Here is a 25331-nt window from a genome sequence, read left to right as displayed (position 1 = left end):
AATGTCGACAAGGACATAAAAACAAAGTACTCCCACCACCATTAATCCTAGCAAACTCTATGAATGACTTCACACCTTGTCTGTAATCTATAGACTTACGAGGACACTTCATCCATTTCTTGTCCACATCATTTGACATATTACCCTTCAAAATAGATATTTTACAACAACAAACAAAATCACTTAATCCTAGTGGTACAGGGTTGCCGAAGCCTTGAAAGTTAGCGTCAGAAACATCCCCTCAAAGAAGAGGGAATGAGCTACAAGTAGCTTTTGTGAATATCCACTAGGACTGTTATCATCTTGCTCACTGAGAATCAGTCAATATCAAAACAAAGAATCCTAACTATAGTTCGTTTAAACTTAAAAAAACTACCTTAACATGAAACTAAATTTTGAATCCTGATGAGCATATTTATGGAACAACTAGCTGGCTATGTTCTCAGTTAAAAACTTTCTAACTTTAGTTCATTTAAACTTAAAAAACTACCTTAACATGAAATTAAAGTTCAAATCATGATAAGCATACTTATAAAACAACTACACATGCTAGTTCATAAAAACACATACCCCGGCTATATTATCAGTTCCAACTTGGTCAAAAGTTCTTCAAAATTCAATTCTTGATGAGCAGCAACAAACCCTGAAGTCATAAAAGAAACACCCATGTTACAACAGACCTAAAATCAGTTCATACTTTCATTTTACTTCCAATAACTAAAAGACATCTATGGACACATTAAATCAAAATCACCACCTCATACACACAGATAAATCTTACTTCAACATTATAGAACTATTTAACTTAAATTGACTGTTGTTATCAATAGCATAAAAGAATCAAAAATTATCCTAATTCACAAGCCCTATTACCTACCAAAAACTATCAGTTCATTTAACGAGTTTATACACTTTGTCAAATCAATAAGTTACAGCAGTTGACAAAAGAATTAGTACAACCAAATTGGAAAGAATTAAGTAACCAGTAACCCAAAATCACAAATCACTGCAACAGTATTAACTATTAAGTGTATAATCATGGACAACTATTGTAACTAGAGAGTGAGAATTAATATGTTTTCATCATTTCCTGCAATCTCAAGTATACGTTGTGCATCTATATATGCTCAACTTAGTATGCTCCAAACAAAATCTGACCACATATTGCATTCAAACATCAAGAAAAAATTATATTGATACCAAATTAAAAGGATTTCTAAATGAGTTGATGCACTCACTATTATATGAGTAAGTCCAATGCTTAAGAACAAAGCAATTGCCTCGATCATAAGATCGAGAGTTCTCTAGATCTCATCAAACCTTCCAAGAAGATATAAGACTTTAGCAATGAATATTACAGTTCAATGGACAAATTCATCAGTGTACCTTTATCAGGTAGCACTCTGCCTACTCAACTTAGTATGCTTCTAAGGCAAAAAAAATACACCATGTTTAACAACAGTATGCATCTTTACACAGGAGGACTAGTGGATCAAAAACTTTCATTTAAACTAAAAGCACAATAAGCACAACACAAAATGAAGTTAGAACTTTGAATAACTAGGGTACTGAGAACATACACAACACTTGCACTAATGGATAAAAAATTGTTATGAACTTATGGTATGTAAACATCTATCAAGTGAACCTAATGATGTCAATCAACACCAATAGCTTATAAACTAGAACTTATTGAAATTAGCTTACAAACTAGAAATTAGCTTACAAAGCAGAAAAAAATAGAAATTTTCGAAATTAACATAAAAACCTAAAATCAATTCAATTTTTCGAATCTTATACCTTCTAAGTCTTCAAAATTCTTCAAACCCTAATAGGAAATTAGAAAAAAATCGAATTAGATTTATTTGAAGAAGATTAACAAAACATAACTCAGATGAAACAAATCGTATTAGATTCACGGATTGAAAAATGGAAAAACTAAAAAAAAAAAAAAAAAAAAAAAAAGATGAAATGAAGCCCTAAAAAAAAGATGAAACCCAAGAAATCGAAAAACTTATAATGATTAACACTTACACAGATCGATGATTGAAGGCTATTGAAACGATTACAGAGATTATTGTGATGGTTTTTCCGGCTAATACGATCTCTATGATGAAACTAGGGTTTCATCGCCATCGCCTGAGAGGAAAGAGAAGACACAAGAGCAGAAGAGAGAAAAATGAAAGTTAAGCCGATCTGCACTGCTAGCTTATCCAAAGAATTCACGCATGTGAATGGCACACGCTTGAGAGTAAATATCCTTTGGTATAACTCATCGTGGGTGGAAACATAATGCTACGCATGTGAATGACACACGCACATCCTCAAGGTGTTATGACCCATGTGTGACCAAGCGTGTGACTGGCACGCCTATAAAAAAATTCGTAACGGCTTAAGTTTGTTACGATTTTTTTTTATTTTGTAACGACTCAGGTTTGTTACAGAAATTTCGTAACGACAATTTGCAACAGCCGCAAGGCCGTTATGAATTTTGGTTACGAATTCTGGAATTTGGTGTAGAGCAAACAACTGCAAACAGATGATCTATACTTTTACCTTTACCTTTGAGTGTATGGATACATCAAACTTCTTGAGATTATCCTTGAACTTATCCATGATTGCGTGGCATAGTACATCAAGGTTCCATCTAGTGAAACTTGGGTAACTGTTGCATACTCCATCTTTCTTTCAGTGATGTGTGACATCTCTGCCATCCAATACTAAAATAAAAAAACAAAACAATATTTCAAATGCAGATTAAAACTAGCTGCAACCTGCTTGGTACATGAACTATCGGCTAGTTAGAGTTGGTCCGGCAAATACAACAATCCTCGGACATAAAAGACTCCACATTTGTTAACCATGTAAGCTAATCTTTGGCTATACGCATATCACTACTAGTTGGGGGCACGTCTGGTAAAATAGTAACGAGAATGAAATTACCACGAAACAACAAAAAATACTCTTAACCAGAGGCAAATACTAGTCAGATCTGGTGCAACCATGTCAACGACTTGATGAAGTACTAAGAAGTACATTGTGTGTATTGACAATGTAAACTTACCCGTTGTTGTCTGCATTACCCTACTGAGACTAAGAGAGACTTGCAATTAGAGTTCACTTCGTATGAACATTTAGCAGTTAAACTCATAAAATGAAGAAACGAAAATAAATGATGAATCAAAATTAACAAAAATTACTTACCACTGGGTAAAGCACGCAACCTGTCACACCTTCAACGCTTTTTGATGTGCTCATTGACCATTATATACTGATGGAAAATGTCTTACCATGATACCTTATTCATCTCAGATACATTGTACAAGTACTTCGATGTAAGATTCTGTCCTCCTTTGTTTGGAACGAATATTCAAACAAGAAGATATAAGAAAAATAACTTGACAAAGTCGTTCGGTTTTGTTTCATCCGCTGCATCTAGCATCAAAGCATCCAGAATTATAGATTTCTTCATATTCTTCTTTCCACCAAAGTATTCATTCACAAACGACCTGTTTGATCAAATCCTTATCTCTAACTAGAGTTACTTGTTCCATCATCTGTAGACCAAAATTTAAAGAAAAGTGCTTGGTAATGGTCCGCAATGTCAGATTCTTCGTTCTTTTTATCTTTAAACAATCTGGTACTACACGTGGAGTTTGGTTGTCAAATGTTCTTAAGAACATCTTCACGACTACCATTTTTTTCTTCAATTCCTCTACCTACACTACATTGTCATATAATGGTCTGTACAAATTCCAAAATGGGCATGCTCTAAGGGCCTTCATATGCTCTTTTTTATTCTCTATTAAAGCATCTATTTTAAGAGTCTCCACATACAAATATGTCAACGAACACCTAAATGAATCTTCACGTCTTTTCCTTGCAAAATAAAATTGATTTTAGCCAAAAATAAAATAAACTAACACTGTCGAACCAATACTGGTCGAACTAAACAGGGGAAGAATGATAAAACTAAAAATGGTTCAATCAAATCTGTCCATAATTAACCAACACCACCAAACCAGTATTGGTGGAACCATTTTTGACAAGGGAAGAATGATGACACCAAAAATGGTTTCATCAAATCTGACCATAATTAACCAACACACCAACAAATTTTTGGTGGAACTAGTTGACAAAAGTAAAAATAATGGAACCAACAATAGTTTCATCACAACAACCATAATTAATCAACACACCAACAGAGTTTGGTGTAACCAAAATTATACAAAGTGAAAATACTGAAACCAACAATGGTTTCGTCAAAACAATCAAAATTAATCAACACACCAACATAGTTTGGTATAACCAAATTTGACAAAAGTGAAAATACACACAAAAATGGTTTCGGACTAAATAAGATCAACACGAGTAATTATTTTACTAAGGGTAATTTAGACATTTTATATGGCATCAGGACACCCCATAACCAACTTTTTAATCACTAGGAATCCATGTGAAGCCCATTACAAAGCCTTGATGGTACCCAAATATCTCGTTCCTTATTCCTTACTTAAAAATTCTTTAAAAAAATGAAAAAAAATGTTGTAGGGCCTACGGCCCATAGATGTGCGGGCCATCTATGTAGTTCTGGTTCACCTTCCATGTATATAAAGGATACTATAGCTATGTAATAAGATTGATCTCATTATCAATAGAAATCTCTCCTATGTCTCTGTCTCTTTCTCTTTTCCTATAATTCTACTGAAACACGTTATTAGTCACGATCCTCTAACCAGACAGCCAATTTTTTTTCTCTTCTTGATCGACTGCGCTTTTAGGATGCACCAACTTTTTGGTGACTATTTTTTTTCTGGGTTATCATGGTTCAAGTACGATACGGGGATTTAGGTTTGTAATTCAATTTTTTTTTGTTAACGGGATCTTGCAGCCAGGTAATACCTACACAAATCTCATTTTATTTAAATATACTTCATGTTATCAAATGTTTTACAATATATCCATGTCTTCAAATGTGTAAATGTTGTTTCATCCGTTAAGAATTGCACATGTCATGTGAATCATGACTGTATTCGTTGATGATTGATTTGACTAATTGCTTGCACATGATGTTGCTGTTAGTGATTTGAACTTTGTACAAGCTATTGTTGCAGTTAGCGGTTGCATATGTTTTGACAGTATATAGACTACCCATGTAATGATTTCATATATTTTCATTTTCATTTGAAGCAATATATATATATAGTTTGATGATTATGAGTCTAATCCGTGCTGTACTTTTTTTTTTCTTTTTTTTGGTGCGGCGGTTGATATTCCCGTCCACTGTGTGATTGAGGAAGAGGACATTAGGTCAGGAAGGGGAATTCAAACCGATCCCGTCCAGTCCTGTTCCGACTCGTTCCAACCAGGTCCCCTCCAGTCCTGTTCGACTCGTTCCAACCAGGTCCCGTCCAGTCTTGTTCCGACTCGTTCCGGATCAGATGTGTCCCGTTTTGTTCTGATTTTGGACTGTGTGTGATCCAGGACGTTATGGTTTTGGCTATGTATTGTGGGAACCAAAATTTCGAGGTATGTAACTAAAATGCGGTTGGTTACATTACCTATTTACTAGGCTTATTTATTTGTTTTTAAGACATGCTTAATATTTTTTATTTTTGTCTTAAAATAAGTATACATCATAGAAATGGTCAATTTAAATTATAATTGTTGATCTGGATCATTAGGAATTTTGGTCTTAATGCTATTTTGTTCTCTTGAATATGATATTGGATATAGTTGAATGTTGTCTTTTGTTCAATTGGTTGTACCATCTCTATTTCAATGTATTCATTTGGGGTTTAAAAGGACTTAAACACCATTATTGTGTACTTGATATTGTTCTCCCAAAATTTGAATGTTCCTTGAAATGTATCCACTTGCTCGACTATTAATATGTCAGTTGTTACAAAACATACGTTCAAATAAAATCACATGTATTCCAATTTTTGTGGAAGAACTCAGAAAAGATGATAGAGTCAGAAAATTTTCATTTCTTTACTTCATCCATAATACTAACGAACCGGTATATGTTGAAGTATTACAACAAGAGAATTAATTATTTTTAATAATATATTCAACCTAAAGTAAGTGGTTGACATGTGTAATGAGATTCTCTTGGCCTATTGAGATAAAGAAATTTCTCAAATTAAGCGTAATGACTCATATAAAGCATGTAAAAAGGGACATATATATATCATGAGACGGAAATGTTTTTTTTCCCCAGTAATAATGACACCAAAGTACCGATATCAGCTGAATATGGGATGAAGCTAAGATGTAATTCTAGCTCCCATCATAAATGAAATAATTGGAAATGCACCCGGTCATAGGTGTTGATATATACAATGTAATGTGTATCATAGTAGCAACCAATTTTCACATCAACTTTAATGGCAACAAGAACTTTGCCTGGCCAATTGACTATTTAATTGAACTAGATCATATGTCTTCCCTTACAGTGAGAATGGATTTGATTGCATCTATAAATTATTTCTAATGAATGTAGAAGAAAGCATATTCTTAGAAAATTAATGTGTCAATCTAGTGAATTGTAGATCACTGGAACTTGAATTACTGAATCCTTATTAACCCCAACAATGAAATAATTGGGATTGATTCATAAAGACTTTGACATAACCATAAGGCAAATTGGTTGTGACACGATGTTCCGTTTTGAAATTACTAACCCGAGCATCACTCATTTGAGTGTATAAGACAATGAACTAATAGAATGCGAAGTTATGACATCTATCATAAACAATGATTTCTAAAGTTACTAGATTTGCACTGCCTCTCCCCATTATGCTTTAGAGTAAGAAAGCACGTCACTCATATTACAAAGTCTCTCTTTAGTGAAACATGATTGAGACCATCCTGTGTTTACCTAGATGCAAATGCTAAATAACTCATTCTCCAAAGAAATAAAGTGTTGTTAGTGAACATATATCCATGCAGAATGCGGACCATTCAAAGTGATTTATGGCTCTGGTGGATGATTCGACGCATTGAATCAGTTGTTGTTCCTAACAAACGATGCATTTAATTTTTTTTAGAATTCCTAGCACATATTACACAAAGAAAAGTTCAAAGGCTCATCACCCTTGTTAATGCTAGAGAATTTACATAAAAAGGACTTGATGAATATTGCATGTTTAAGAAGATCAATATAGAGCATCTTATACCCAATGGTCTCGCAGAGGCTACCATCAAAGGTTACAGATGGTGCCTAAGGAATAGGTTATGCGTACCAACCTATCTTTTATTGCTTTAGGATATGCAATATTACACGCATCTTACTTAATTCGTTTTTAAAACCCAATATTAGTCAACCTTTTCTGTGTACCAGTTGGTAACTGGATTTAAGCCTGACATTCGTATTCTTACGCATTTTTGGTTGCACTATATATGTGTGCCATTACGACTCCACATCGTACTATGATGTGTCTTCAAAACTGTTAAGTATTTATGTTGGAAATGAGTTCCTAATAATTATCCGCATTTTTAAAACCTTTGGCAGGAGATCTCTTACCGCTAGATTTGCGGGTTGTCATGTTAATGAGACAGTCTTCCCGTCGTTAGAGGGAGATAAGAAAATGTATTTTATAAGGGAACGACAGAAATTGTCGTGGTATGTTCCCACTGTGTCTCCTATTGATTCTTGTACTCCATAAATATAAATGTGAAGTGACAAAGAATAATCGATCTTCAGAATGTACACTGATGTCGCTAAAGTGACAAGATCACACATACCAGCTGTAAATATTCCTGCAAGGTTTGAAATCCTCAGTATGGGGTACACTATAGACTAAGGTGTTGCAACTACACTTGGTGGAAGTGTAGTTGAGGCCGTGGCTCCATAAAGGAAAATGGAGAGACCACCAGGTTCGATCAATGCTCATCTAGAAAGGAAGTAGATGAGTAAGACATAACCTAATTTGTATCATTAATGAAATCATCTCATTTGATTGTCTCTGACTATGTCCATGAATCAAATTGGAGGACGCTCCGAAGTTTTGAATGATTCTAGAGAACAATGAAATCCTGACGGATTATGAGAATGCACATGAGTCAATGGAAGGATCATGTGTGCACAGTGATGATATAATCCATAAATAGTTGCTCCAAAAGTAAAGCACAATGAGATCGAACCATGCTTTATTTTGATTAATTTCAAATAAATAGTATATTTGGTCTACGCAATCCAGGTATAACTTAGTTCTTTGGTAAATATATGGGTATTTGGTGTGGTGGTGCTAACCAACCAAGTGTAAAGCCTATGGTACATACATGATTATTTGTCATAGAGTACAGTGGGAAGAATGAAGTCTGAAAGTATCAAGACTCGCCTTGTGGCGCAAGGTTTCTCACAAAGCCTTGGAATTGTCCTCTTGTAATGAACGTTATAGCGTTCCGCTACTTAGTTAGGTTGGTAATTTCAAAAGGACTTTAAATGCAGCATATGTATGTGATTATTACGTATCTCTGAAAGAATCAAGAGATATAATATATTTGCAAAAGTGCATGATGGCCTTTTGCTTCCCAAGTCGAATGAATTTAAACCACGGTGTGTGTTGCAGTTATACTTGAACACTCACTTATTGATTTAAACAATCAGGCGGATGTGGTATACCCGTCTAAGTGCTATTTTATTGGGAAGGGATAAACAGGTACGGTTTTGTGCCATGCATATTAAATAACTTCCTGATTCAGAATTATAACTATCTATGTCAACGGTATGGACATAATAAGTACTCTTAATGGAATAAGAGACCTTAAGAGCTATTTAAAATCCGAATTTGAGATGAAAAATCTAGGAAAAGCTCGATCGAAGACTGAGGTTGTGGTATATTATTCCACCAGTTTGTATATGTCCATTGTCAGGCAATTTAACAAGGACATGCATCCTGCCAGCACTCCCATGATTAGTCGAGTTTCAAATACACATAAATGACCAATTCGTCTACATGAAGATGACGAAGTTGTGTCGGGAGATGAACTTTCCTTATCAAAGTATAATAGATGCATTATTGTACTTAGCGTAACGTACTCGGCCAAATGTTACATCTTCAGTGAACTTGTTAGCTAGATATAGCTCAGCGCCAACGCAACGTCATTGGAATGGTATAGTGAATGTAATCATGTACTTAAAAGTAACCATTGACATAAATTTGTTTTATCCCTACAAAGACATGAAAATGAATGCTAATGAAAGTGCAATCCAAAAGTTGTTGATTATGAAGGAACAATAATCTCTTCTCCAATGAAAGTAATCAGGGGGAGATATGGTAGATTATTTTCAAAGTCATTACCAATATTCAGTTTCGAAAAATACATGACTAAAGGAACTGTCTGGAACAACTCTGAAAGTAATCAGGGAGGGAATGCCGACATCAGAGCGAGGATCCAAGGATATGATGTCGACATATTTTACTTCGAAATTGAAGCTGTGTTGTACTCTTTTTTCCTTCGATCTAGAATAGTTTTTCCCAAAGGGTTTTGTTGCTCGACAAGGTTTTTAGCGAGATAACACTAAAAACATCAAGTATGTTGAAAGTTGAAGACATAAAGATCGTGTTGATATTACTGAAAATATCTGAATCAAAGAAATGAAACGCGATAATCCGTTAAGCAACATAACTTCCAGAATCAACAACAAGGTCTTATAAACATTCAAGTCACCAAAGTAAAATGTGATAAACTCCTTTTGACTGTATTAAATTAATGAAAATTGTCTGACATCAGGGGGAACATCTAATGGTGTATCGAACTCTTTTCCTTCACCGAGGTTACTTTTTCCCACAGGGTTTTGTTACTCAGCAAGGTTTTTAATGAGACAACAACAAACACCGGGAATATAATTTCCCAGCTAAGGCTATTGTCTTTCTTACGAGGATTTTCTTCCTTAAGAGTTGTGAAGCAACTAGTCAACTTCAATGGAGGAAAGTGATCATCTGCAACGGATCACCTTTACTTGCATCTATCACGTTGTACTCTTTTCACTTCGTCAAGGTTTTATCCCGTTGGGTTTTCCTTGTCAAGGTTTTTAATGAGGCAACATATTCGAGTCCGACTATGTTATAGGTTTGCTTAACATTGTACTCTTTTTCTTTAGTTCAGGTTTCGTCCCTCTGGGTTTCCCTGACGAAGTTTTAACGAGGCAATTAACTTAGACTCGTCGATCCTTGAAGATCGTATTGCATGTGATGAACTACATGTAAAGTACGGGACAACATGTGAAGTACTACATGTGAAGATCTGTAACAAGGTTTTGTCCCACCGGGGCTTTCCTTGTCTAAGTTTTAATGAGGCAATTGATTTTGGTGCAAGTCACCAAGGAAAGGACGATATTTGAAGAACCACATTCGAAGCACTATGTGGAAGCACTACATATGAAGTTTTATTGGACCGCACAAAAAGGAACGTTACGGTCCATAGATATGCGACCCATCTATATAATTATGATTCACCTTCCATGTATATAAAGGATACTATAGCTGTGTAATATGGTTGATCCCATCATCAATATAAATCTCTCCCATGTCTCTGTCTCTTTCTCTTTTCCTTTAATTCCAATGAAACAAAAAAAACAAGACTGGGAGAATAAAATGAAAGAGTCCTCCCAAGTAGGACTCAAACTCAAAAAAATTCTCGTCAGTCTTCTTAACCGCGACTAGGGCTCGTTTCAGTGATTAGGGTTTGTTCTCCTCTTTCATTCATAAGGTAAGACCACGTTTTTCTCCATAATCTCTCTTAAGTCTGATCTTGTTCTAGTAGTCTATTTTTTTTTAATCTTTGTAACCGATGATTTTTTTTTCCTTAGGGTTTAAGTTTTTTACTCGTTCTTTCGCTGCGGTTTAGTTAGGTTGTTCTTCATCAGCGATGAGTTCGTGATTGATTATTTATATTTTTTATCATGTTTTTAGGGTTTAGTGTGAGAAATTTTATAAGTTTAGTTTGTTGGGTAGTGATAGTGTAGGGTTTGGTTTTGCGGAGAGATTCTTTCATTTGTTTTCTTGAATGTTATTATTAGGGTTTATTAGGGGAATAGTTGGTTTTTAACTGTGATTTGGATGATTTTTGTGCAGGGATTTGAGTTTGAGTAGAGAATTGTTTGGGTAAGAGATGGATCGTCCAGTGATTTTGCTGGACTATGGATGGCGACTTATGCAGACTGGGATTACAAAGCTTATCAAGATTTTGGAAGGTCTTCCAGAACCACAATTCAATTTTGCTATACGTATCCTTGAAGAGATTTGCTATGCTTTTCTTGTTGTTTTAGTTTATGTGATTGTAATGATGTTTTTAAGAGCTTATGCATGGATTGTTTTTCTCAACCTTTGAGTACAGAACATGTTACAATATGTGTACACAGAAACCTCCTCATGAATATTCCCAGCAGCTTCAAGAAAAGTACAAAGAAGCATTCGAGAACTACATAAATGAAATGGTGGGATAGACTTGCTGCCCTAATATGTTTAAAATTAATGTCTTTCTAGTTCTTTATATTTCAAGCATACGTACATGAATTGACTGAGTTAAACACATATGTATCTGCAATTTACCAAGCTCATCTGTTTTCTTCCTGCTGCTTATATCTAAGCCCTGTTTTGACTTGCCAACTGTCCTTTATCACAGGTATTGCCATCTTTGAGAGAGAAGCATGACGAGTTTTTGCTGAGAGAGCTCGAGAAGAGGTGGATAAATCATAAGATCATGGTCAGGCTGCTTTCTCGATTTTTCTTTTACTTGGATCAAACATTTCACTGTTCGAAGATCACTTCCACCACTTAATGATGTTGGACTTCTTTGCTTCCGTAAACTGGTACGTATAATAGTTCAGCTTTAGAAATAATTAATTGGTGTTTTTTTTGTTTTTGAATGTTGGACGCTTTTAGGCATGAGAAAGGAGTTCCAAATGATTGCCTAGTTTCTTTTTAATATGTGGAGCACTGTGGATTTTTATTTTTGAGGGTTTTATTCCGATTTCAGGTCTACAAGGAGATCAAAGTTCGTGCTAGAGAAGCTGTTATCTCGCTGGTATGGAATGTTACTTATTTCTAAGTTATTCGTTTCTTCTTTGATCTAGATGTAACCAGTATTTTTTAACAGATTAATCAAGAGCGTGAAGGAGAGCAAATTGACCGAGCTTTGCTCAAGAATGTTCTAGCTATTTTTGTCGATATTGGGATGGGAAATATGGAATATTATGTAAATGACTTTGAAACAGAGTTGCTATCTGATACAGCCAGATATTATTCTCGAAAGGCTTCTAACTGGATTCAAGAAGATTCTTGTCAAGAGTATATGATGATTAAGGTACTTCTAGGCTCTGATGTTGGACTGATCTTCACACACCAGTGCTTACTATTTTGTAAGAAATGTGGTTTAACATTTTTTTTTGGCAATGTTAGGTTGAAGAATGTTTGAAGAGAGAAAAGGATAGGGTTACTCACTATCTGCACTCTAGCACGGAGGAGAAGTTAATTGAGGTATTGCAGTTTTGCTTTCATCTTTTTCGGAGGAGGGAACTCCCCTTTTGGGCTTTGTTAATTGATTTTATTTTCCTTGCAGCAAGTACAAGAGCAACTGCTGAGTAAGGTTTCCCAACATCTTGAAAAAGAGCACTCCGGGAGTTATCCACTGCTAAGAGAGGATAAGGTGATTGATGATCACATTTTCCTTCATCAGTGCTTTCCTTATCTGGAGATTCTATCATTTTCCAAGTATGCTAATCGTTAATCCCATGGATTGTGTTCTTTTTGCTAGACTGAGAATTCTACGAGGATGCATCATCTCTTTTCTAAAATCCCTAAAGGCTTGTTCCCTGTTCCCCTTATGTCTAAACAGGTTAGCTTATTCTCTCTATGTGGTTTTGCATTTTATAGCGAGTATAGAATGTAACTTTTTGTATATGAGTTTAGTTGATTCTCCCTTCCCTTTTGATTACTATTTCTTCTCCTCCTTTCACAGGATTTCTTAGATTACCAAGAGCAAGGAACACTTTTGTTGGCCTCCAAGGGGTGTGATGGTGACTGCCTGTCTTGCGACAGCGGATGTACTTATTATGATGAAGTTGCTAGGGATTATGTCATAACTGCAAAGCCGAAGAAGGGTTCTAAGGCTTTGATGAAGGGAGGCGTATGGCATGGTAAGTGAAATTGTTAATTTCATTTCAGTTGGCTATGTTGTTATGTGTTATATTGACTAATTCATGAATGCAGTGGAGGACTCCACGGAGAAGTATGTTTTGTATGAAGATTATGTGGCTCTGTTATCGGGTCCCGTTAAATGGGCAGGTCAGATCCTAGCTTACGTAGAGGTGGAAGTTGAAGGAAGAAGAGCCCTTGGTGGTACGGTGAATTTTGATTTTCTAGATCCAATCATCAAGGCGAAGTATGCTGATAAGCTTCAAGAAGTGATGAAGAACGGTGGTCCATCAGAAGGAGTAAGAGTAAAAAGTATGACACTTATCTTTGGCGCACTTAGCACTCGTCCCGGGGAGTTCGAAATCAGATACTATTACTTCTCAAATAACAGGGATTGTCTCCATGGTTTTGATGTCTATAATTTCGAATGTGCTGGATCGGAAGAGCTCCAAGCTTACCCTTTGATGTGTGAATGGCGTCGGGGTATGACCGTAGAGCAGCTTAGAGACCTTCACCAGAGTGATGAATGATGTCATCAATGATTTAGATGTAGTTGGGGTCGGGGGAAAGCATGCATTTATTACTTCGGTGATTAAAAACATGAAGTTGAAACCCTACTTTGCACAACTGAAAGTGAAAAGAATTGGTGGACCGTATGAAATTTTAAGGTGAGAAGCTATTATTTCGTTAGTTTGATTTGCAATTGATGAAATGGCCCTGCCTAACTCTTAATTTTTAAAATAGGTTTGAGAAAAAGGAAGGAGAAGAAATTGCTGTCTCAGAGCTACATACTGATGGCGGGATCGCTGCAGCTCTGGCTGCAAGAAGAATTAATAAGCTTTTCCCTATACAAGTACGTATTGTTTTTGGTCAGTGTTACATAGACATTAGTATGTATTTTGAAGCGACTTATTGTCTTTTGCTGTTACTCTTAATGTGAAGCGATTTCTAATGGAGTGTGTGAAGTCTGGGCGGAATATCTTGGCTAGATCCAGAGCTGGCACAGGGAAGACCATTGCATTTGAGATTCCCATATTGGAAAAAATCTCGTGGAGGAAGCGTCAGAAATGGTATATGTGTGTTACTTAGTATGCTATAAAAGTTTTATTCAGTTATGATATGATACAAATATTGTTGTCGTTGTGTTGATATCGGTAGGATGAAAAGAAATCTTCTGGCTCTGATTTTGGAACCATCAACACAACTTGCACGACAAGTTGAGGAGGAATTTCGCACATTTGCACCGTGCTGTTCAAACAGTCTGTGTTGCCGGTGAAAAATTTCAAATGAGCAGCCTTGCTGGTGCTGAAGTTGACGTCATTGTTGGCACTCCTAAAAGTGTCATTCAAATGTGCAAGATGGACGTAGTGAACTTGAATGCAGTGCAGTTTACTGTTCTGGTTGAGACTGCTCGGATGCTTGCAGTGGCTGTTAACGATGTGGGAGTCATAATGGAAAAGCTACCAACAAGATGCCAGAGAATTATGTTCTCAGCAGGCATATTGTCTCCTAATATACGAAAGTTTGCCAAGGAGTATTTTCGAGATCTTTTAACTATTGATTTGGTAAGTGCTTAGTTAACTCCCAAATTTTCTTACCCGTACCCATCCTAAGAATGTCTATAACATTTATGTTTAGCCAAAAAACGTTTTGTAGGTAGGATGTTCTATGGAGATGGTCGATAAAGGAATTAAATTGTTCAAGATTGAAGCACCCATGGAGGGAAGGGAATCAGTCTCGCGTTCTTTAATTAAAGTAAGTTCTGATCACATGCGTTTTATGTGTTAGCCTTTATAAAGAATGTCGTCTTCCATAATTCATTGTATTGTTACATTTCAGTATTTTCATGGTTATACTTAGGTTCTGGTGATGTAGAGATTGTCATTTTCTAATTGTGTTGTTGCAGCCTGCTTAATAATGGGATTCTTATGACATGGTAGTAATTCGAATGACTAGGGTTTTGTGATTTGATATGTGTAAATGTTGTTTTAGGTATGATTACTTGTAGTGGCTGTTTTTAGGTTTAATCTTTCTGAGATGATGAGGGGTTTTGACTTTAAAATTCAGATTAGCCTTTGTTAAATGAGTGATCCTACCATGGATTCGGACAGACAAATTAGGGGAATAAAATATCTGAATTCTTAAGACTAGGGCTCGAGGTGGAAGGATAATCAGAAACACTGCCGTTATGTTTTTCTTAAGACAGCTGACTCATTCAACCAACTTGACCTACCAAGTCTAAATCATTCTCATTTGGCATAATGGGGGCATCGGCTAGGAACAATGTCAACAGTTCAGTAGCCCCATCAAAGCTATACATCAGCAATTAACAGCTACTGATTAATCAGAATGTTTTTCATGGTTTGATTTTTGTAGAGTCTGTACAAAAATGGTTTGAGCTAGCATAGATGGTTGATTCATGTGTTTCTTATTGAATTGTCGCTCTCTTTGTTTGTTAGGGACATGCTAACAGTGGGAGCACTATTGTTTTCACAGATTCGCAAACAGAAGCTAATCAATTGGCTTCCGTATTCAAGTGTGAGGCACTAAAGGGTGGTAAACGACGAGACACACTTTTACGTTTCCATGATGGGGAATTTGATTTATTATTTGCCTCGGATGATGTTGCTCTTGGAATTGACTTTCCTAGAGTTGAACTTGTAAGTGTTCATTGTTACCCAGACTTGCGTTGATCTTGCTTTATATTCAGCAACTTTACCGGTTGCTTAGATGCACACTTTGTTTCTTCTTTATTTGATAATTTAAAATTCTAGGTTATACATTTGGAGCCGCCCAGAAATTCGGAGATCTTTCTTGCTAGATCTAGTCTTGCGGGAAATCAAGGGACTGCAATTCTCATCTATTCTGAAAAAGAGACTGAGCAAACCCAAGAGATTCAGAGAAAATTGTGGTGCAACAATATCAAGACTGTGAGTAACTATCACCTTGCATATGGACTATTCGATAGATTACCCATTTTAGTGTTCATTTTTTTTCATCTTCAGCTGTCTAAGGCAGATACATATGATAGTTGGCGAAAGGGGAAACAACAAGATGACACTTGTTCGGAAAGTGATAGGTATTGGAACATGCAAGTTTCGTTAATCGTTATCATTCTCTAAATCTTGTGCGATGTTCTTAAAATTTGTTAAATAGCTCATGAAGTGCTCTGTTGTGTTATTTTTGGCAGGTCCAGGGGACGGCCTAGGTGGTAAAGGAGTAGTTCATTTGGTCCTGAAGCTTGTTCGTTCTTTTTTGACACCAAAACCTGGCCTGAGAGTTCTTTTTGGATTTGGAGGCTGTTTCCTTGTTTACTTCTCTTTCTGGTTTTTGCGCTGCCATAGTGGGGGAGAGAACTGAGTCAGGAAAAATCAGGATTAACTTGAATCCATTTTGCATAATTTATTATTTAACCTTTAGATACAATGTAAAGAAATATTTGACATTTGCCCTCATGTTAGGCTAGCAGACCCTTTTTTGATGGAAAGGAAAAATATCACAAATTAAGTAATAGTACACTAATGATAGTTTATGCTTCATTCCTCTCTCTTTGTCAACATGTGTTGTTAAGATTTCTGTTAATTTTTTTTTTGTGTTTAAGTTATTATCATGTAGTTCTCCATTTGATAAGATCAATGGGGTTGCTATTTTATTTCAAAGGAACTGCTGTCTGACAGTCTTGAGCAAAATATTGCATAGAAGAATCAAAAGATGCAGTATTTTTAGCTTCCACGCTTAGGTTACTAAATAATTCCTTCTGGGATACTAACAAGCTCATCTTATCTTATATATTTTATACTAATACTCTCTCCTGCCCAAATTAGATGAGTTAGTTGGTTTTAAGTTTTGTACCATGAGCTATTTCTCTAATTAAATGATTATTTCTAAAACTATCATTTTAATTAATTAAAGAGGATATTTTTAAGGCAGTGACTAAATACAACCCACACTTGTGATAATTACAACCCCTTTTTCTAAAAGTCTAAATATTGTTAACCTAGTTGATATGGGTAATGAAAACTCACCTCCATCGTCTCTACATACCCTGTTTTTTTCTTCTTACTTTTAACTTTATTTATGCATAACATACCGCAAATAAAACAAACCAATAATCGATCAAGCCATCAAGGATTTATATCATTGTCTACATCTAATCGTTTTTTATTCGAAATTTATGCCAATTTGAACGAAACAATAAAAACAATTAGTAAGTAGTAATTCATATAAACAACAAATTATAGGATTACGAACTAACAGTTGATTAATTAAACAAATCTAATCAAATTAAAAATCCATCCTGATCCATGTAAAGACTCGGTCAAAATCGATGTATCTTTTGTGATCTTAGTCTGATACGATCATGATCATGTTGAACAATACGTTGTTTCAGATCAAAACTATCAAAGGGATGAAAATACCAATCTACCCTCACTATCAAATTCAACCCCAAGGCTTATCGTGTATCAAAACCTTAATCATTTCTACTAACAATCTTTAATCAAAATCTATATTTTTTTTAAAATTTCAGGATAATCAAAAACTAAAACTTAATCAAAAACAACAATTCAAACAACCATTTTTTGGTTTTCGGTTTCAAACAACCAAGTGTATTGAATTAAATGCTTTCAAGACAAACCTTTAAGAGGGATTCATCAATGATTTAACTATGAATCTCTAAAATTTCCCATCAAATTTTCTGAAACCAAACCAAAATCAGTTTATGTGTGCAATAAAAAAAAAACTGATTGTTGTTGATGTTCACCAGAATCGGTTTTTATTATACACGTAGATAAACCGATTCTGGATGGATGTGATGAACATCAACCACAATCGGTTTATGCTAATGCACGTATCAATCGATTCATTAGCTATGTTTGAATTTTTGCATAAACCTTACAACTTTTTATATGTATGTTATAGAGCACGAAAATACGAGTTCAACGCAAAATAAATGAGGTCATTCCGACATCGGACGAAGAAGTTATGAGCAAAAAAGTCGAAGAACTGCCCAGATTTACAACCGGTTTATGTGGGCATTAACATAAATCGATTCTGGCGAAAAAAAACACAGGAAAACTCTTGGATTTTACAATCGGTCTATGTTTTAAGTATATTATAAACCGATTCTTACAATCGGTTTATGTGAGCAAGAACATCCACCGATTTTGGGCAAGTTTTTTCATTTTTTTTTTTAAAAAACTTTTTGATGAAGAATCAAGATTATTTAATTTCTAGTTTAATTTGATTAAACATTAATTAATCACCCGATTAACACTAATTAATTAAGGACAAATTAGCCATTTCTAAATTAGTTGGATAAGGGGTTACTCTTTTACATTTGAATGACCTTTTTTCGTCATGTGATGTAGTTTTGAAAGTGGTAATAAAGTTCGTTCAACTCGGATTGTATAAAGGTTTGATTTAAGAACTATGAATAAAAATACTAAAAATATATTCACAAGGTTGTCACGAATATCGAGAGGTACTGAGACTTACGATTTCACCACTAATCACATTCAATTGGTTCATATGATGACTCATAACAATTCTAGCTCTTTTGTTGACTCTTTTCTTTGCCAAAAGTAGATTTTATAAAGCATTAGATGTAAATCACAAGCATGACGCATCAAAAGTTCCTAAAACCCAGCATGCGACATCAAACAAAATCACAATTAATCAAGAAAAATCATAAACCGATTAAAACAAGTGCAAAAGTCATAAAGAATCAATTATAGTTACCAAGTGATTGTGAAATAGGGATTCCTACATCATCCAAGTGTTGGGGTTTAGCTCCTCACGTCAAAAACACGCTCAAAATATTTAATCATGGCTCAAATAGGTGTTTTTATTGAAGAAGTGAATCTGTAACAGATATAATTGTTACAGAATCCACTGTTACGGAAGCTGCCCTTACAAATAAATTCTAACAGGAATAGTTGTTGCAAAGCTGTTACAAAGGTATTGGATTTGAAAGATTAGGTAACAGTTTCTTGCTAAGTTGCGAAGTGTTCTACGACGTTGTTCTTCAACATCAGAAACGTCTTCTCTGTAACTCTTGATTTTCACCTCTGCAGCTTCACCAAGCCCTCAGCTCGGTCCCATAAAGTCTCGACTCCCTTCTATGAACTCCCAGCAACTTATATATAGCCAACATAGCGATTTAATCTCCCCAAAACTTCTCGAAATCTCTTCTTTTCTTTTCTTTTCTTTTCTTGGCAGTTACGGCAATAATCTCTTCCCAAAATTGATTCACGCGTTTCTGAGCTTTCCAACTTATCTCAAACTCTTCCTTAGATAGATATGTATCTTTAGGAAGAGTTTCTTGCCTTTAGTCTTCCTAAAATTCCAAAAATAAGTCATACAGACACCCGTGCAAAACCTGACTTCTATTTCTTTTTCCGGCTATTCTAGCCAATTTGGGTTCAAACAAAAGACTTCACCAGGCCTTTTTAGGCCTAGGGAGTAAACCCACAAATTTCAGCCATTGAATCACTCTGGAAATCGATCGAATTCAATCCCCAACTCTGCCAGTTGCATGCATATTTTTCCCGCCAAAAACTATAAAACTTGATTCATCTCCTGCGGATTGTCTAGCCAATTCTGGGCAAAAATAAGACCATTACCAGCCCTGTTTAGCCAAGAGAAACAAACCCATTTGATTTCAGCCATTGAATCTCCCTAGAACACCTTCAATTCTTCAACCCTAATTTTGTTCTTATTTTCCCTCCAAAATTCAAATTTCAAATGAAGAGGATGACCTCCCCTTATCCAGCAGTGGTTTCCCTTTAGCAGCTGCCTGAAAATGGATGCCCCTTAGTAATTGGTCACCCCTTAGTAATTAGGCTACCCCTAATCCAAAGTGAGAGTCCATATAGTAATTTTCTCCCACGAGCGCAAAAACCACTTTTTTAGCCAATTTCGCCGCAAAAGCTTATTTCTCCAAAAATACCTACAAGGACATAAAAAGCCATAATAAATATAAAATCGAGCACTAATAATATATACAATTGAGATTATATAAGACAAAAATGTGCATATCAAATACCCCCAAACTTATTATTTGCTAGTCCTCGAGTAAATTAAAATAAAATAAAATAAAATCCTAACTCACTGACGCAGGCATCGTCGATTGCATTTAGCGTATGCAATAAGCCTTTAAACCCCTAGGTGTCCCTAGTGGCGGGGTGTTGTCTCCGGAGGGCTTACAAGAGATATACCCACAAAACCTTTACACTCCAGACCCTAGATATCTAGGCAGAACCTTGGAAGGCACTAAAGAATCTCCTTGGTTGGCATACTTATTGACTATAGGAGGAAGTACCCTGATGCGAAATTCCAATTGCTGTACACGAGTTTGCACTCAAGCATACTAAAATTCATATAAAGTGACAGAGCTCTACTCAAATAATTGAACTTTGGACATCAATATCCGGAGTCAAACCAATCACATGGATAGATTAAGAGATGGATATAGAAAAACGTAGATGGTTTTGATGTTTACTAAGTGACCGGCGTTTCCCATATCTGTCTGAAGGCCTCCGCGAAAATGAACCTATCCTAATGGATTGAGATACTAGTGTGACTAATATCAACACAACTGGCATATACAAGGGTACCAGTGGTCGACTTTATTCACTTTTTTTTTTTTTGATCCGTTTGGTCTAATTGGTCTGGTCTTTTTTTTTCTTTTTTTTTTCTTTGTAACTCAATCACTCTAATTCACCCTAGCATTGGTAACAACTTGAATCGTGGGCCCCACCTATCACTTAGAGAAACATGGTTTAAAAACAAAATAAAATAAAAATAGAAGTGAAAAGGACTCAACGAGATATGGTGAAACTATCATGTTATTTCTAACACCTGAGCTCTGTGCTTTTATGAATAGACTCTTCTAGATGTTTCCATCTAATCAGATTGGTTCCTCAACTCCTACGATCAAAATGCTTCCATCCACTTAGATTAGTTAGTGCAATCCTCAATAGGCATAAATTTCTAGGTTCTGGAGTTTATTTATTCATACTGCAACTAAAAAGTTTCTCCCATACCCCCAAACTTAAATCTAACATTGTCCTCAATGTTTTAAAGATAAAAGTAAAAGCATGAACAAGGAGAAACTGTTACCATTTGAAGCAAAAGAGATAAGGAAAGATATTACCATGTTGCATGAGATTGGGTTACCTCCCAAAAAGTGCTAAATTTAAAGTCTTCAGCCAGACGTCAAATACCACAAAATGGCTAATTACCTTTCAAATCATATATCAATAGTCGAAACAACTGTGGGTCAACAAAAGCAAATAAAATTGCCACAATTATCAGACAACTGCACCAAATCAGAAAAATGAACAGACATAGCACATCCTCATCCAAGGTTTCCTGCAAGACAACTGGGTTTTTCTGTTGTGCCCATTTGGGCTTCATACGAGTGTCTTGACAAATTGACTCATTCGAACAACAAGTCTTTAGAATTTCCTCCTGGACAATATCAGGAGGATCCGGTTGCGGACTCGGAAGTGACTCAAGTAATACCTTAGGTACACTAGGCTCGAATCCCAAGTTAGGGACTTTTAATGGAGATAATTGACCATTACTACCCCCAAACTTAGGGTAGTCAGTATTCTCGGACAAACCTCTAACTATTGCTTGAATTTCTGGATCCTCAGAGTCTTTATAATACTCAAGAGCTTCTTCTAGTTCATTACCCCCAAACTTAGGGTCAACACTACTCTCCGTAAGGCCTAGCACTATGGCTTGAATCTCAGGGTCCGTAGAGTCTTTAAAGTACTCAATAGCTTCTTCTAGTTCAAAAGTTTGGTCACCTAACTGACTTAAGAGAATTTCCTCATCAAGTTCATCTAAGGAATCACCAAATAAAGTGTCGTCCCAATTATCCTGAGTTAGATCCTGAACTAAAGTGCTAATCATATTCACTTCTTCTAAATCATCGGAAGGTTGTCTATTAACATTAAAGACATTTAGTTCAGTGGTCATATTACCAAAGGATATGTTCATAAGTCCGGTCCTACAGTTGATGACAACGTTAGATGTGGCTAAAAATGGGCGACCTAAAATCACCGGTATTTGAGCACTAGGATCCTGAACAGGCTGAGTATCCAGAACAACGAAATCCACTGGATAAATAAATTTATCAACCTCAATTAGAAAATCCTCTATGACACCGCGAGGTATTTTGACAGACCTATCAGCTAATTGCAATGTCATTTTGGTCGGTTTCAACTTACCAAGACCTAGATGGTTGTATACATGATAAGGGAGTAAGTTCACACTAGCTCCTAAGTCAAGCAATGCCTTATCTAATGAATAATTACCGATCACACAAGATATGGTGGGGCATCCAGGGTCTTTATACTTAGGGGTTGTTTGGTTCAGAAGGATTGAACTTACCTGACCAGCTAAAAAGGCTTTCTTATGGACATTAAGCTTACGCTTTCGTGTACAAAGGTCCTTAAGGAACTTGGCATAAGCAGACATTTGCCTAATTGCTTCTAATAAAGGGATGTTAATGTTTACCTGCTTAAATATCTCCAGTCTCTCTTTGTTGGAGCTAACAACTGTGGATATGGGGCTTTGGGTACAAAATGAGACCTGTCGGGAACCACATTGGCATCACTAGAAATTTTATCGGTTTCTTCAGTTAGTGGCTCCTTCTGGGGCTCATCTTGGGAACTAGAAGGTGGATCTACAGTATGTCCTCTATTAGGCATGGCTACCTTATTGTCTACCGTTTTACCACTCCTAAGGGTTGTGACAGAATTCACTTGATTAAATGGTTTTGCACCTACTTCATTAACTCCTCTAGGGTTGGGTATCGGTTGACTAGGGAACTTACCTTTTTCTCTTAGAGACTCATTGATCAGACTGACCTGGTCTTTCAATTCAGAAATGGCCTGATTATGTTCTTGTCCTATTCTATTACTAGCTTCTATGCTTTGTGAAAGCAATTGACGCATATTTTCAGTATTTTGAATAAACGAGGTGAGAGTTTCCTCTAGACTTAAGATTTTCTTATCAGACTGATTCCGAAACTGAGTTGATCCTGAAGTATTCTTAGTATAGCCAAAACCTGGGGGAACATTAGAATTACTAAGCTGACCTTGGTCCTTAGACCATGAAAGGTTCGGATGGTTTCTCCAACCAGGATTATAGGTTTCTGAATATGGGTCAAACTTCTGACGGTTATCAAACCTAGTGTTATTATAGAGAGCATTGGCTTGCTCTTTATTATTCTGGCATTCCCAAAAAGGCTCTACTCTACCACTAGTGTGACCCAATTCTAAAGCTTCTAACCTTTTTGCTATAGCATCAATTTTGGCATCTGATTCATAGCCTCCTTCTACCCTATTAACGTTTCCTCTACCTAGAAGAATTGTTCTCTTGGGTTCCCTACAATATTCCCATTGCTGGGTCTTTTCGGCGATTTCATTCAAAAATTCCATCGCCGCATCAACAGTTTGGTTTTCAAAACCACCAGTGCATAGAGACTCAACCGTGGTTGTTGTCGAATAATCTAAACCCTCATAAAGGATTTGAACTAGCATAACCTTTTCTAAACCATGATGAGGACATTGGGCTAATAAGTCATTGAACCTTTCCAAATACCTATACAACGATTCTCCCTCCTGTTGAGAAATGTGCAGATTTGCGTCATAATAGACGATGTTTTGTGCCTAGGGAAAAACTTGTTCAAAAAGGAAGATGTAAGTTGTTCATATGTTTCTATTGAACCGGAAGCCAAACTATATAGCCACGATTTGGATTTATCTTTCAGGGAAAAAGGAAATAACCTAAGTTTCAAAGCATCATCATCAAGGTCTCTAATCTTTAGGGTACTACAAATTTCCTCAAAATCCCTAACATGGAAGTATGGGTTTTCATTTTCTTTCCCTAAAAAAATTGGAAGCATCTGTAGGGTCCCATGCATAAGTTCATAATTTTCTTCAGTTTCGGCTAACCTGATACAAGAAGGACGAGTAATCCTAGTTGGGTTCAACAAAGCTTTCAAAGTTGTCATTGCTGGCACTATCGGGATATTTAGGATTCTATGCAATCACAAAACAAGGCTGACTCAACCAAATCAAACCTAATTTTCTAGCAAACAAAAAGCATGATGGTTCCACTTAGATTGTTTCTAGACCAACTTCTATTCTTTCGAAAAGGAACTCGTTACAATCTGAGCAAACCCCTCTGGAATCAATCCGAGTCAAAGTAAGTTGAATCGAGGCGAGGGAAGCTCAGTGGAGCTTTGATACCCAAGGCCTCACCGGTTACAAGGCGGCGCAGTCACGCATTAAACTCACAGAAACCATCATGAACTTCGAAGTATGCTCAAAAGAGTAACCAATATTTTTCGAACGACTTTCCTATTAAGCTCGTTACCCTATAGGTATCGTTCTAGTCAAAATTTTAGGCTGAGGTTCGCGTTTGGTTTTGTTTTCCTAAGGCGGGCAAGAAGAGAACGGTGATGAAATCCGAACCCTTATCTTGTATGGCCAGTCCTTGCCCTTTACTAGGAAATTAAAGCAGCTGTTTTCAAGTCCTTAGCATATATGCAAACGAAGGAATAAAGTAAACCCGCTGACAGGGGATTCACGGGTGTTTCGAAAAACTTACCTCCCGTACCAGACGGGCGAAGAACCGCTGAAGCCGACTCGGGCCACGACTCTTATGTCATGTACGAATCCGAGGGGCCGAGGCGATATCGTAATCACCGTCCTTCTCTGCACAAAGTTTTTATTTAAACCAACCTTCTGTAGGGTTTTAAAAATAATAATGTCCCAGTCCAAAAATAAAGTCCAAAAAGTGTCCAAAAATAAAAAGAAAAATTACAAAAAATAAACCCTATTTATAGTGTCTAAAAATAAAACAAAATAACTATATACAAAATCTTCTTCTTCACTCCTTTTGGATTCATCTTTGCTTTCCTTCTTTGGCGATGCTTTCCTTTTATAACACTTTTTCTTCCCTTGTAGCTTCACTCCAAATCTGAAAAGAATCGAAAAATACCAAAACGCGTAAAAAAGAACAAAAAATAAAAAGAAACCTAAAAAAAATCTAAATACAAGTCCGCGTCGGCGGCGCCAAAAATCGATGTAGTTTTGAAAGTGGTAGTAAAGTTCGTTCAACTCGGATTGTGTAAAGGTTTGATTTAAGAACTAAGAATAAAAATAC

The 25331-nt window shown here is 36.1% G+C and overlaps 2 protein-coding genes and 1 pseudogene across 2 annotated transcripts; all 3 read left to right on the top strand.

Annotated features, from left to right (window-relative positions):
* The first annotated feature begins 10558 nt into the window (after positions 1-10558).
* LOC113288001 lies at positions 10559-14325 on the top strand (annotated as a pseudogene).
* Positions 13746-14722, top strand: LOC113290942 (DEAD-box ATP-dependent RNA helicase 53, mitochondrial-like). Its single transcript, XM_026540524.1, has 4 exons — positions 13746-13813; positions 13890-13998; positions 14088-14215; positions 14440-14722. The coding sequence occupies exons 1-4, from the start codon at positions 13746-13748 to the stop codon at positions 14720-14722; spliced, it is 588 nt and encodes a 195-aa protein (XP_026396309.1).
* On the top strand, positions 14578-16702 carry LOC113288002 (DEAD-box ATP-dependent RNA helicase 53-like). The gene is made up of 6 exons (XM_026536928.1): positions 14578-14710; positions 14784-14900; positions 15605-15805; positions 15920-16075; positions 16164-16224; positions 16336-16702. Exons 2-6 carry the CDS (start codon positions 14814-14816, stop codon positions 16503-16505), a joined length of 675 nt encoding a protein of 224 aa, XP_026392713.1. The 5' UTR covers positions 14578-14710; positions 14784-14813; the 3' UTR covers positions 16506-16702.
* Positions 16703-25331: the final 8629 nt, after the last annotated feature.

This window comes from Papaver somniferum, chromosome 6 (genome assembly GCF_003573695.1).
Source record: "Papaver somniferum cultivar HN1 chromosome 6, ASM357369v1, whole genome shotgun sequence".
Lineage (NCBI taxonomy): Eukaryota > Viridiplantae > Streptophyta > Magnoliopsida > Ranunculales > Papaveraceae > Papaver > Papaver somniferum.
This window is presented reverse-complemented; position numbering and strand designations above follow the sequence as displayed.

Excerpts from the sequence above, each read along its gene's own strand:
- LOC113288002 (XM_026536928.1), top strand. The coding sequence starts at position 14,814 with ATGGAGATGGTCGATAAAGGAATTAAATTGTTCAAGATTGAAGCACCC. Across the intron at positions 15,806-15,919 it reads ACTTTCCTAGAGTTGAACTT|GTTATACATTTGGAGCCGCC; the intron begins GTAAGTGTTCAT and ends TTAAAATTCTAG. Across the intron at positions 16,225-16,335 it reads ACTTGTTCGGAAAGTGATAG|GTCCAGGGGACGGCCTAGGT; the intron begins GTATTGGAACAT and ends TATTTTTGGCAG.
- LOC113290942 (XM_026540524.1), top strand. The coding sequence starts at position 13,746 with ATGAAGTTGAAACCCTACTTTGCACAACTGAAAGTGAAAAGAATTGGT. Across the intron at positions 13,999-14,087 it reads ATAAGCTTTTCCCTATACAA|CGATTTCTAATGGAGTGTGT; the intron begins GTACGTATTGTT and ends CTTAATGTGAAG. Across the intron at positions 14,216-14,439 it reads TGGAGGAAGCGTCAGAAATG|CCTTGCTGGTGCTGAAGTTG; the intron begins GTATATGTGTGT and ends TCAAATGAGCAG.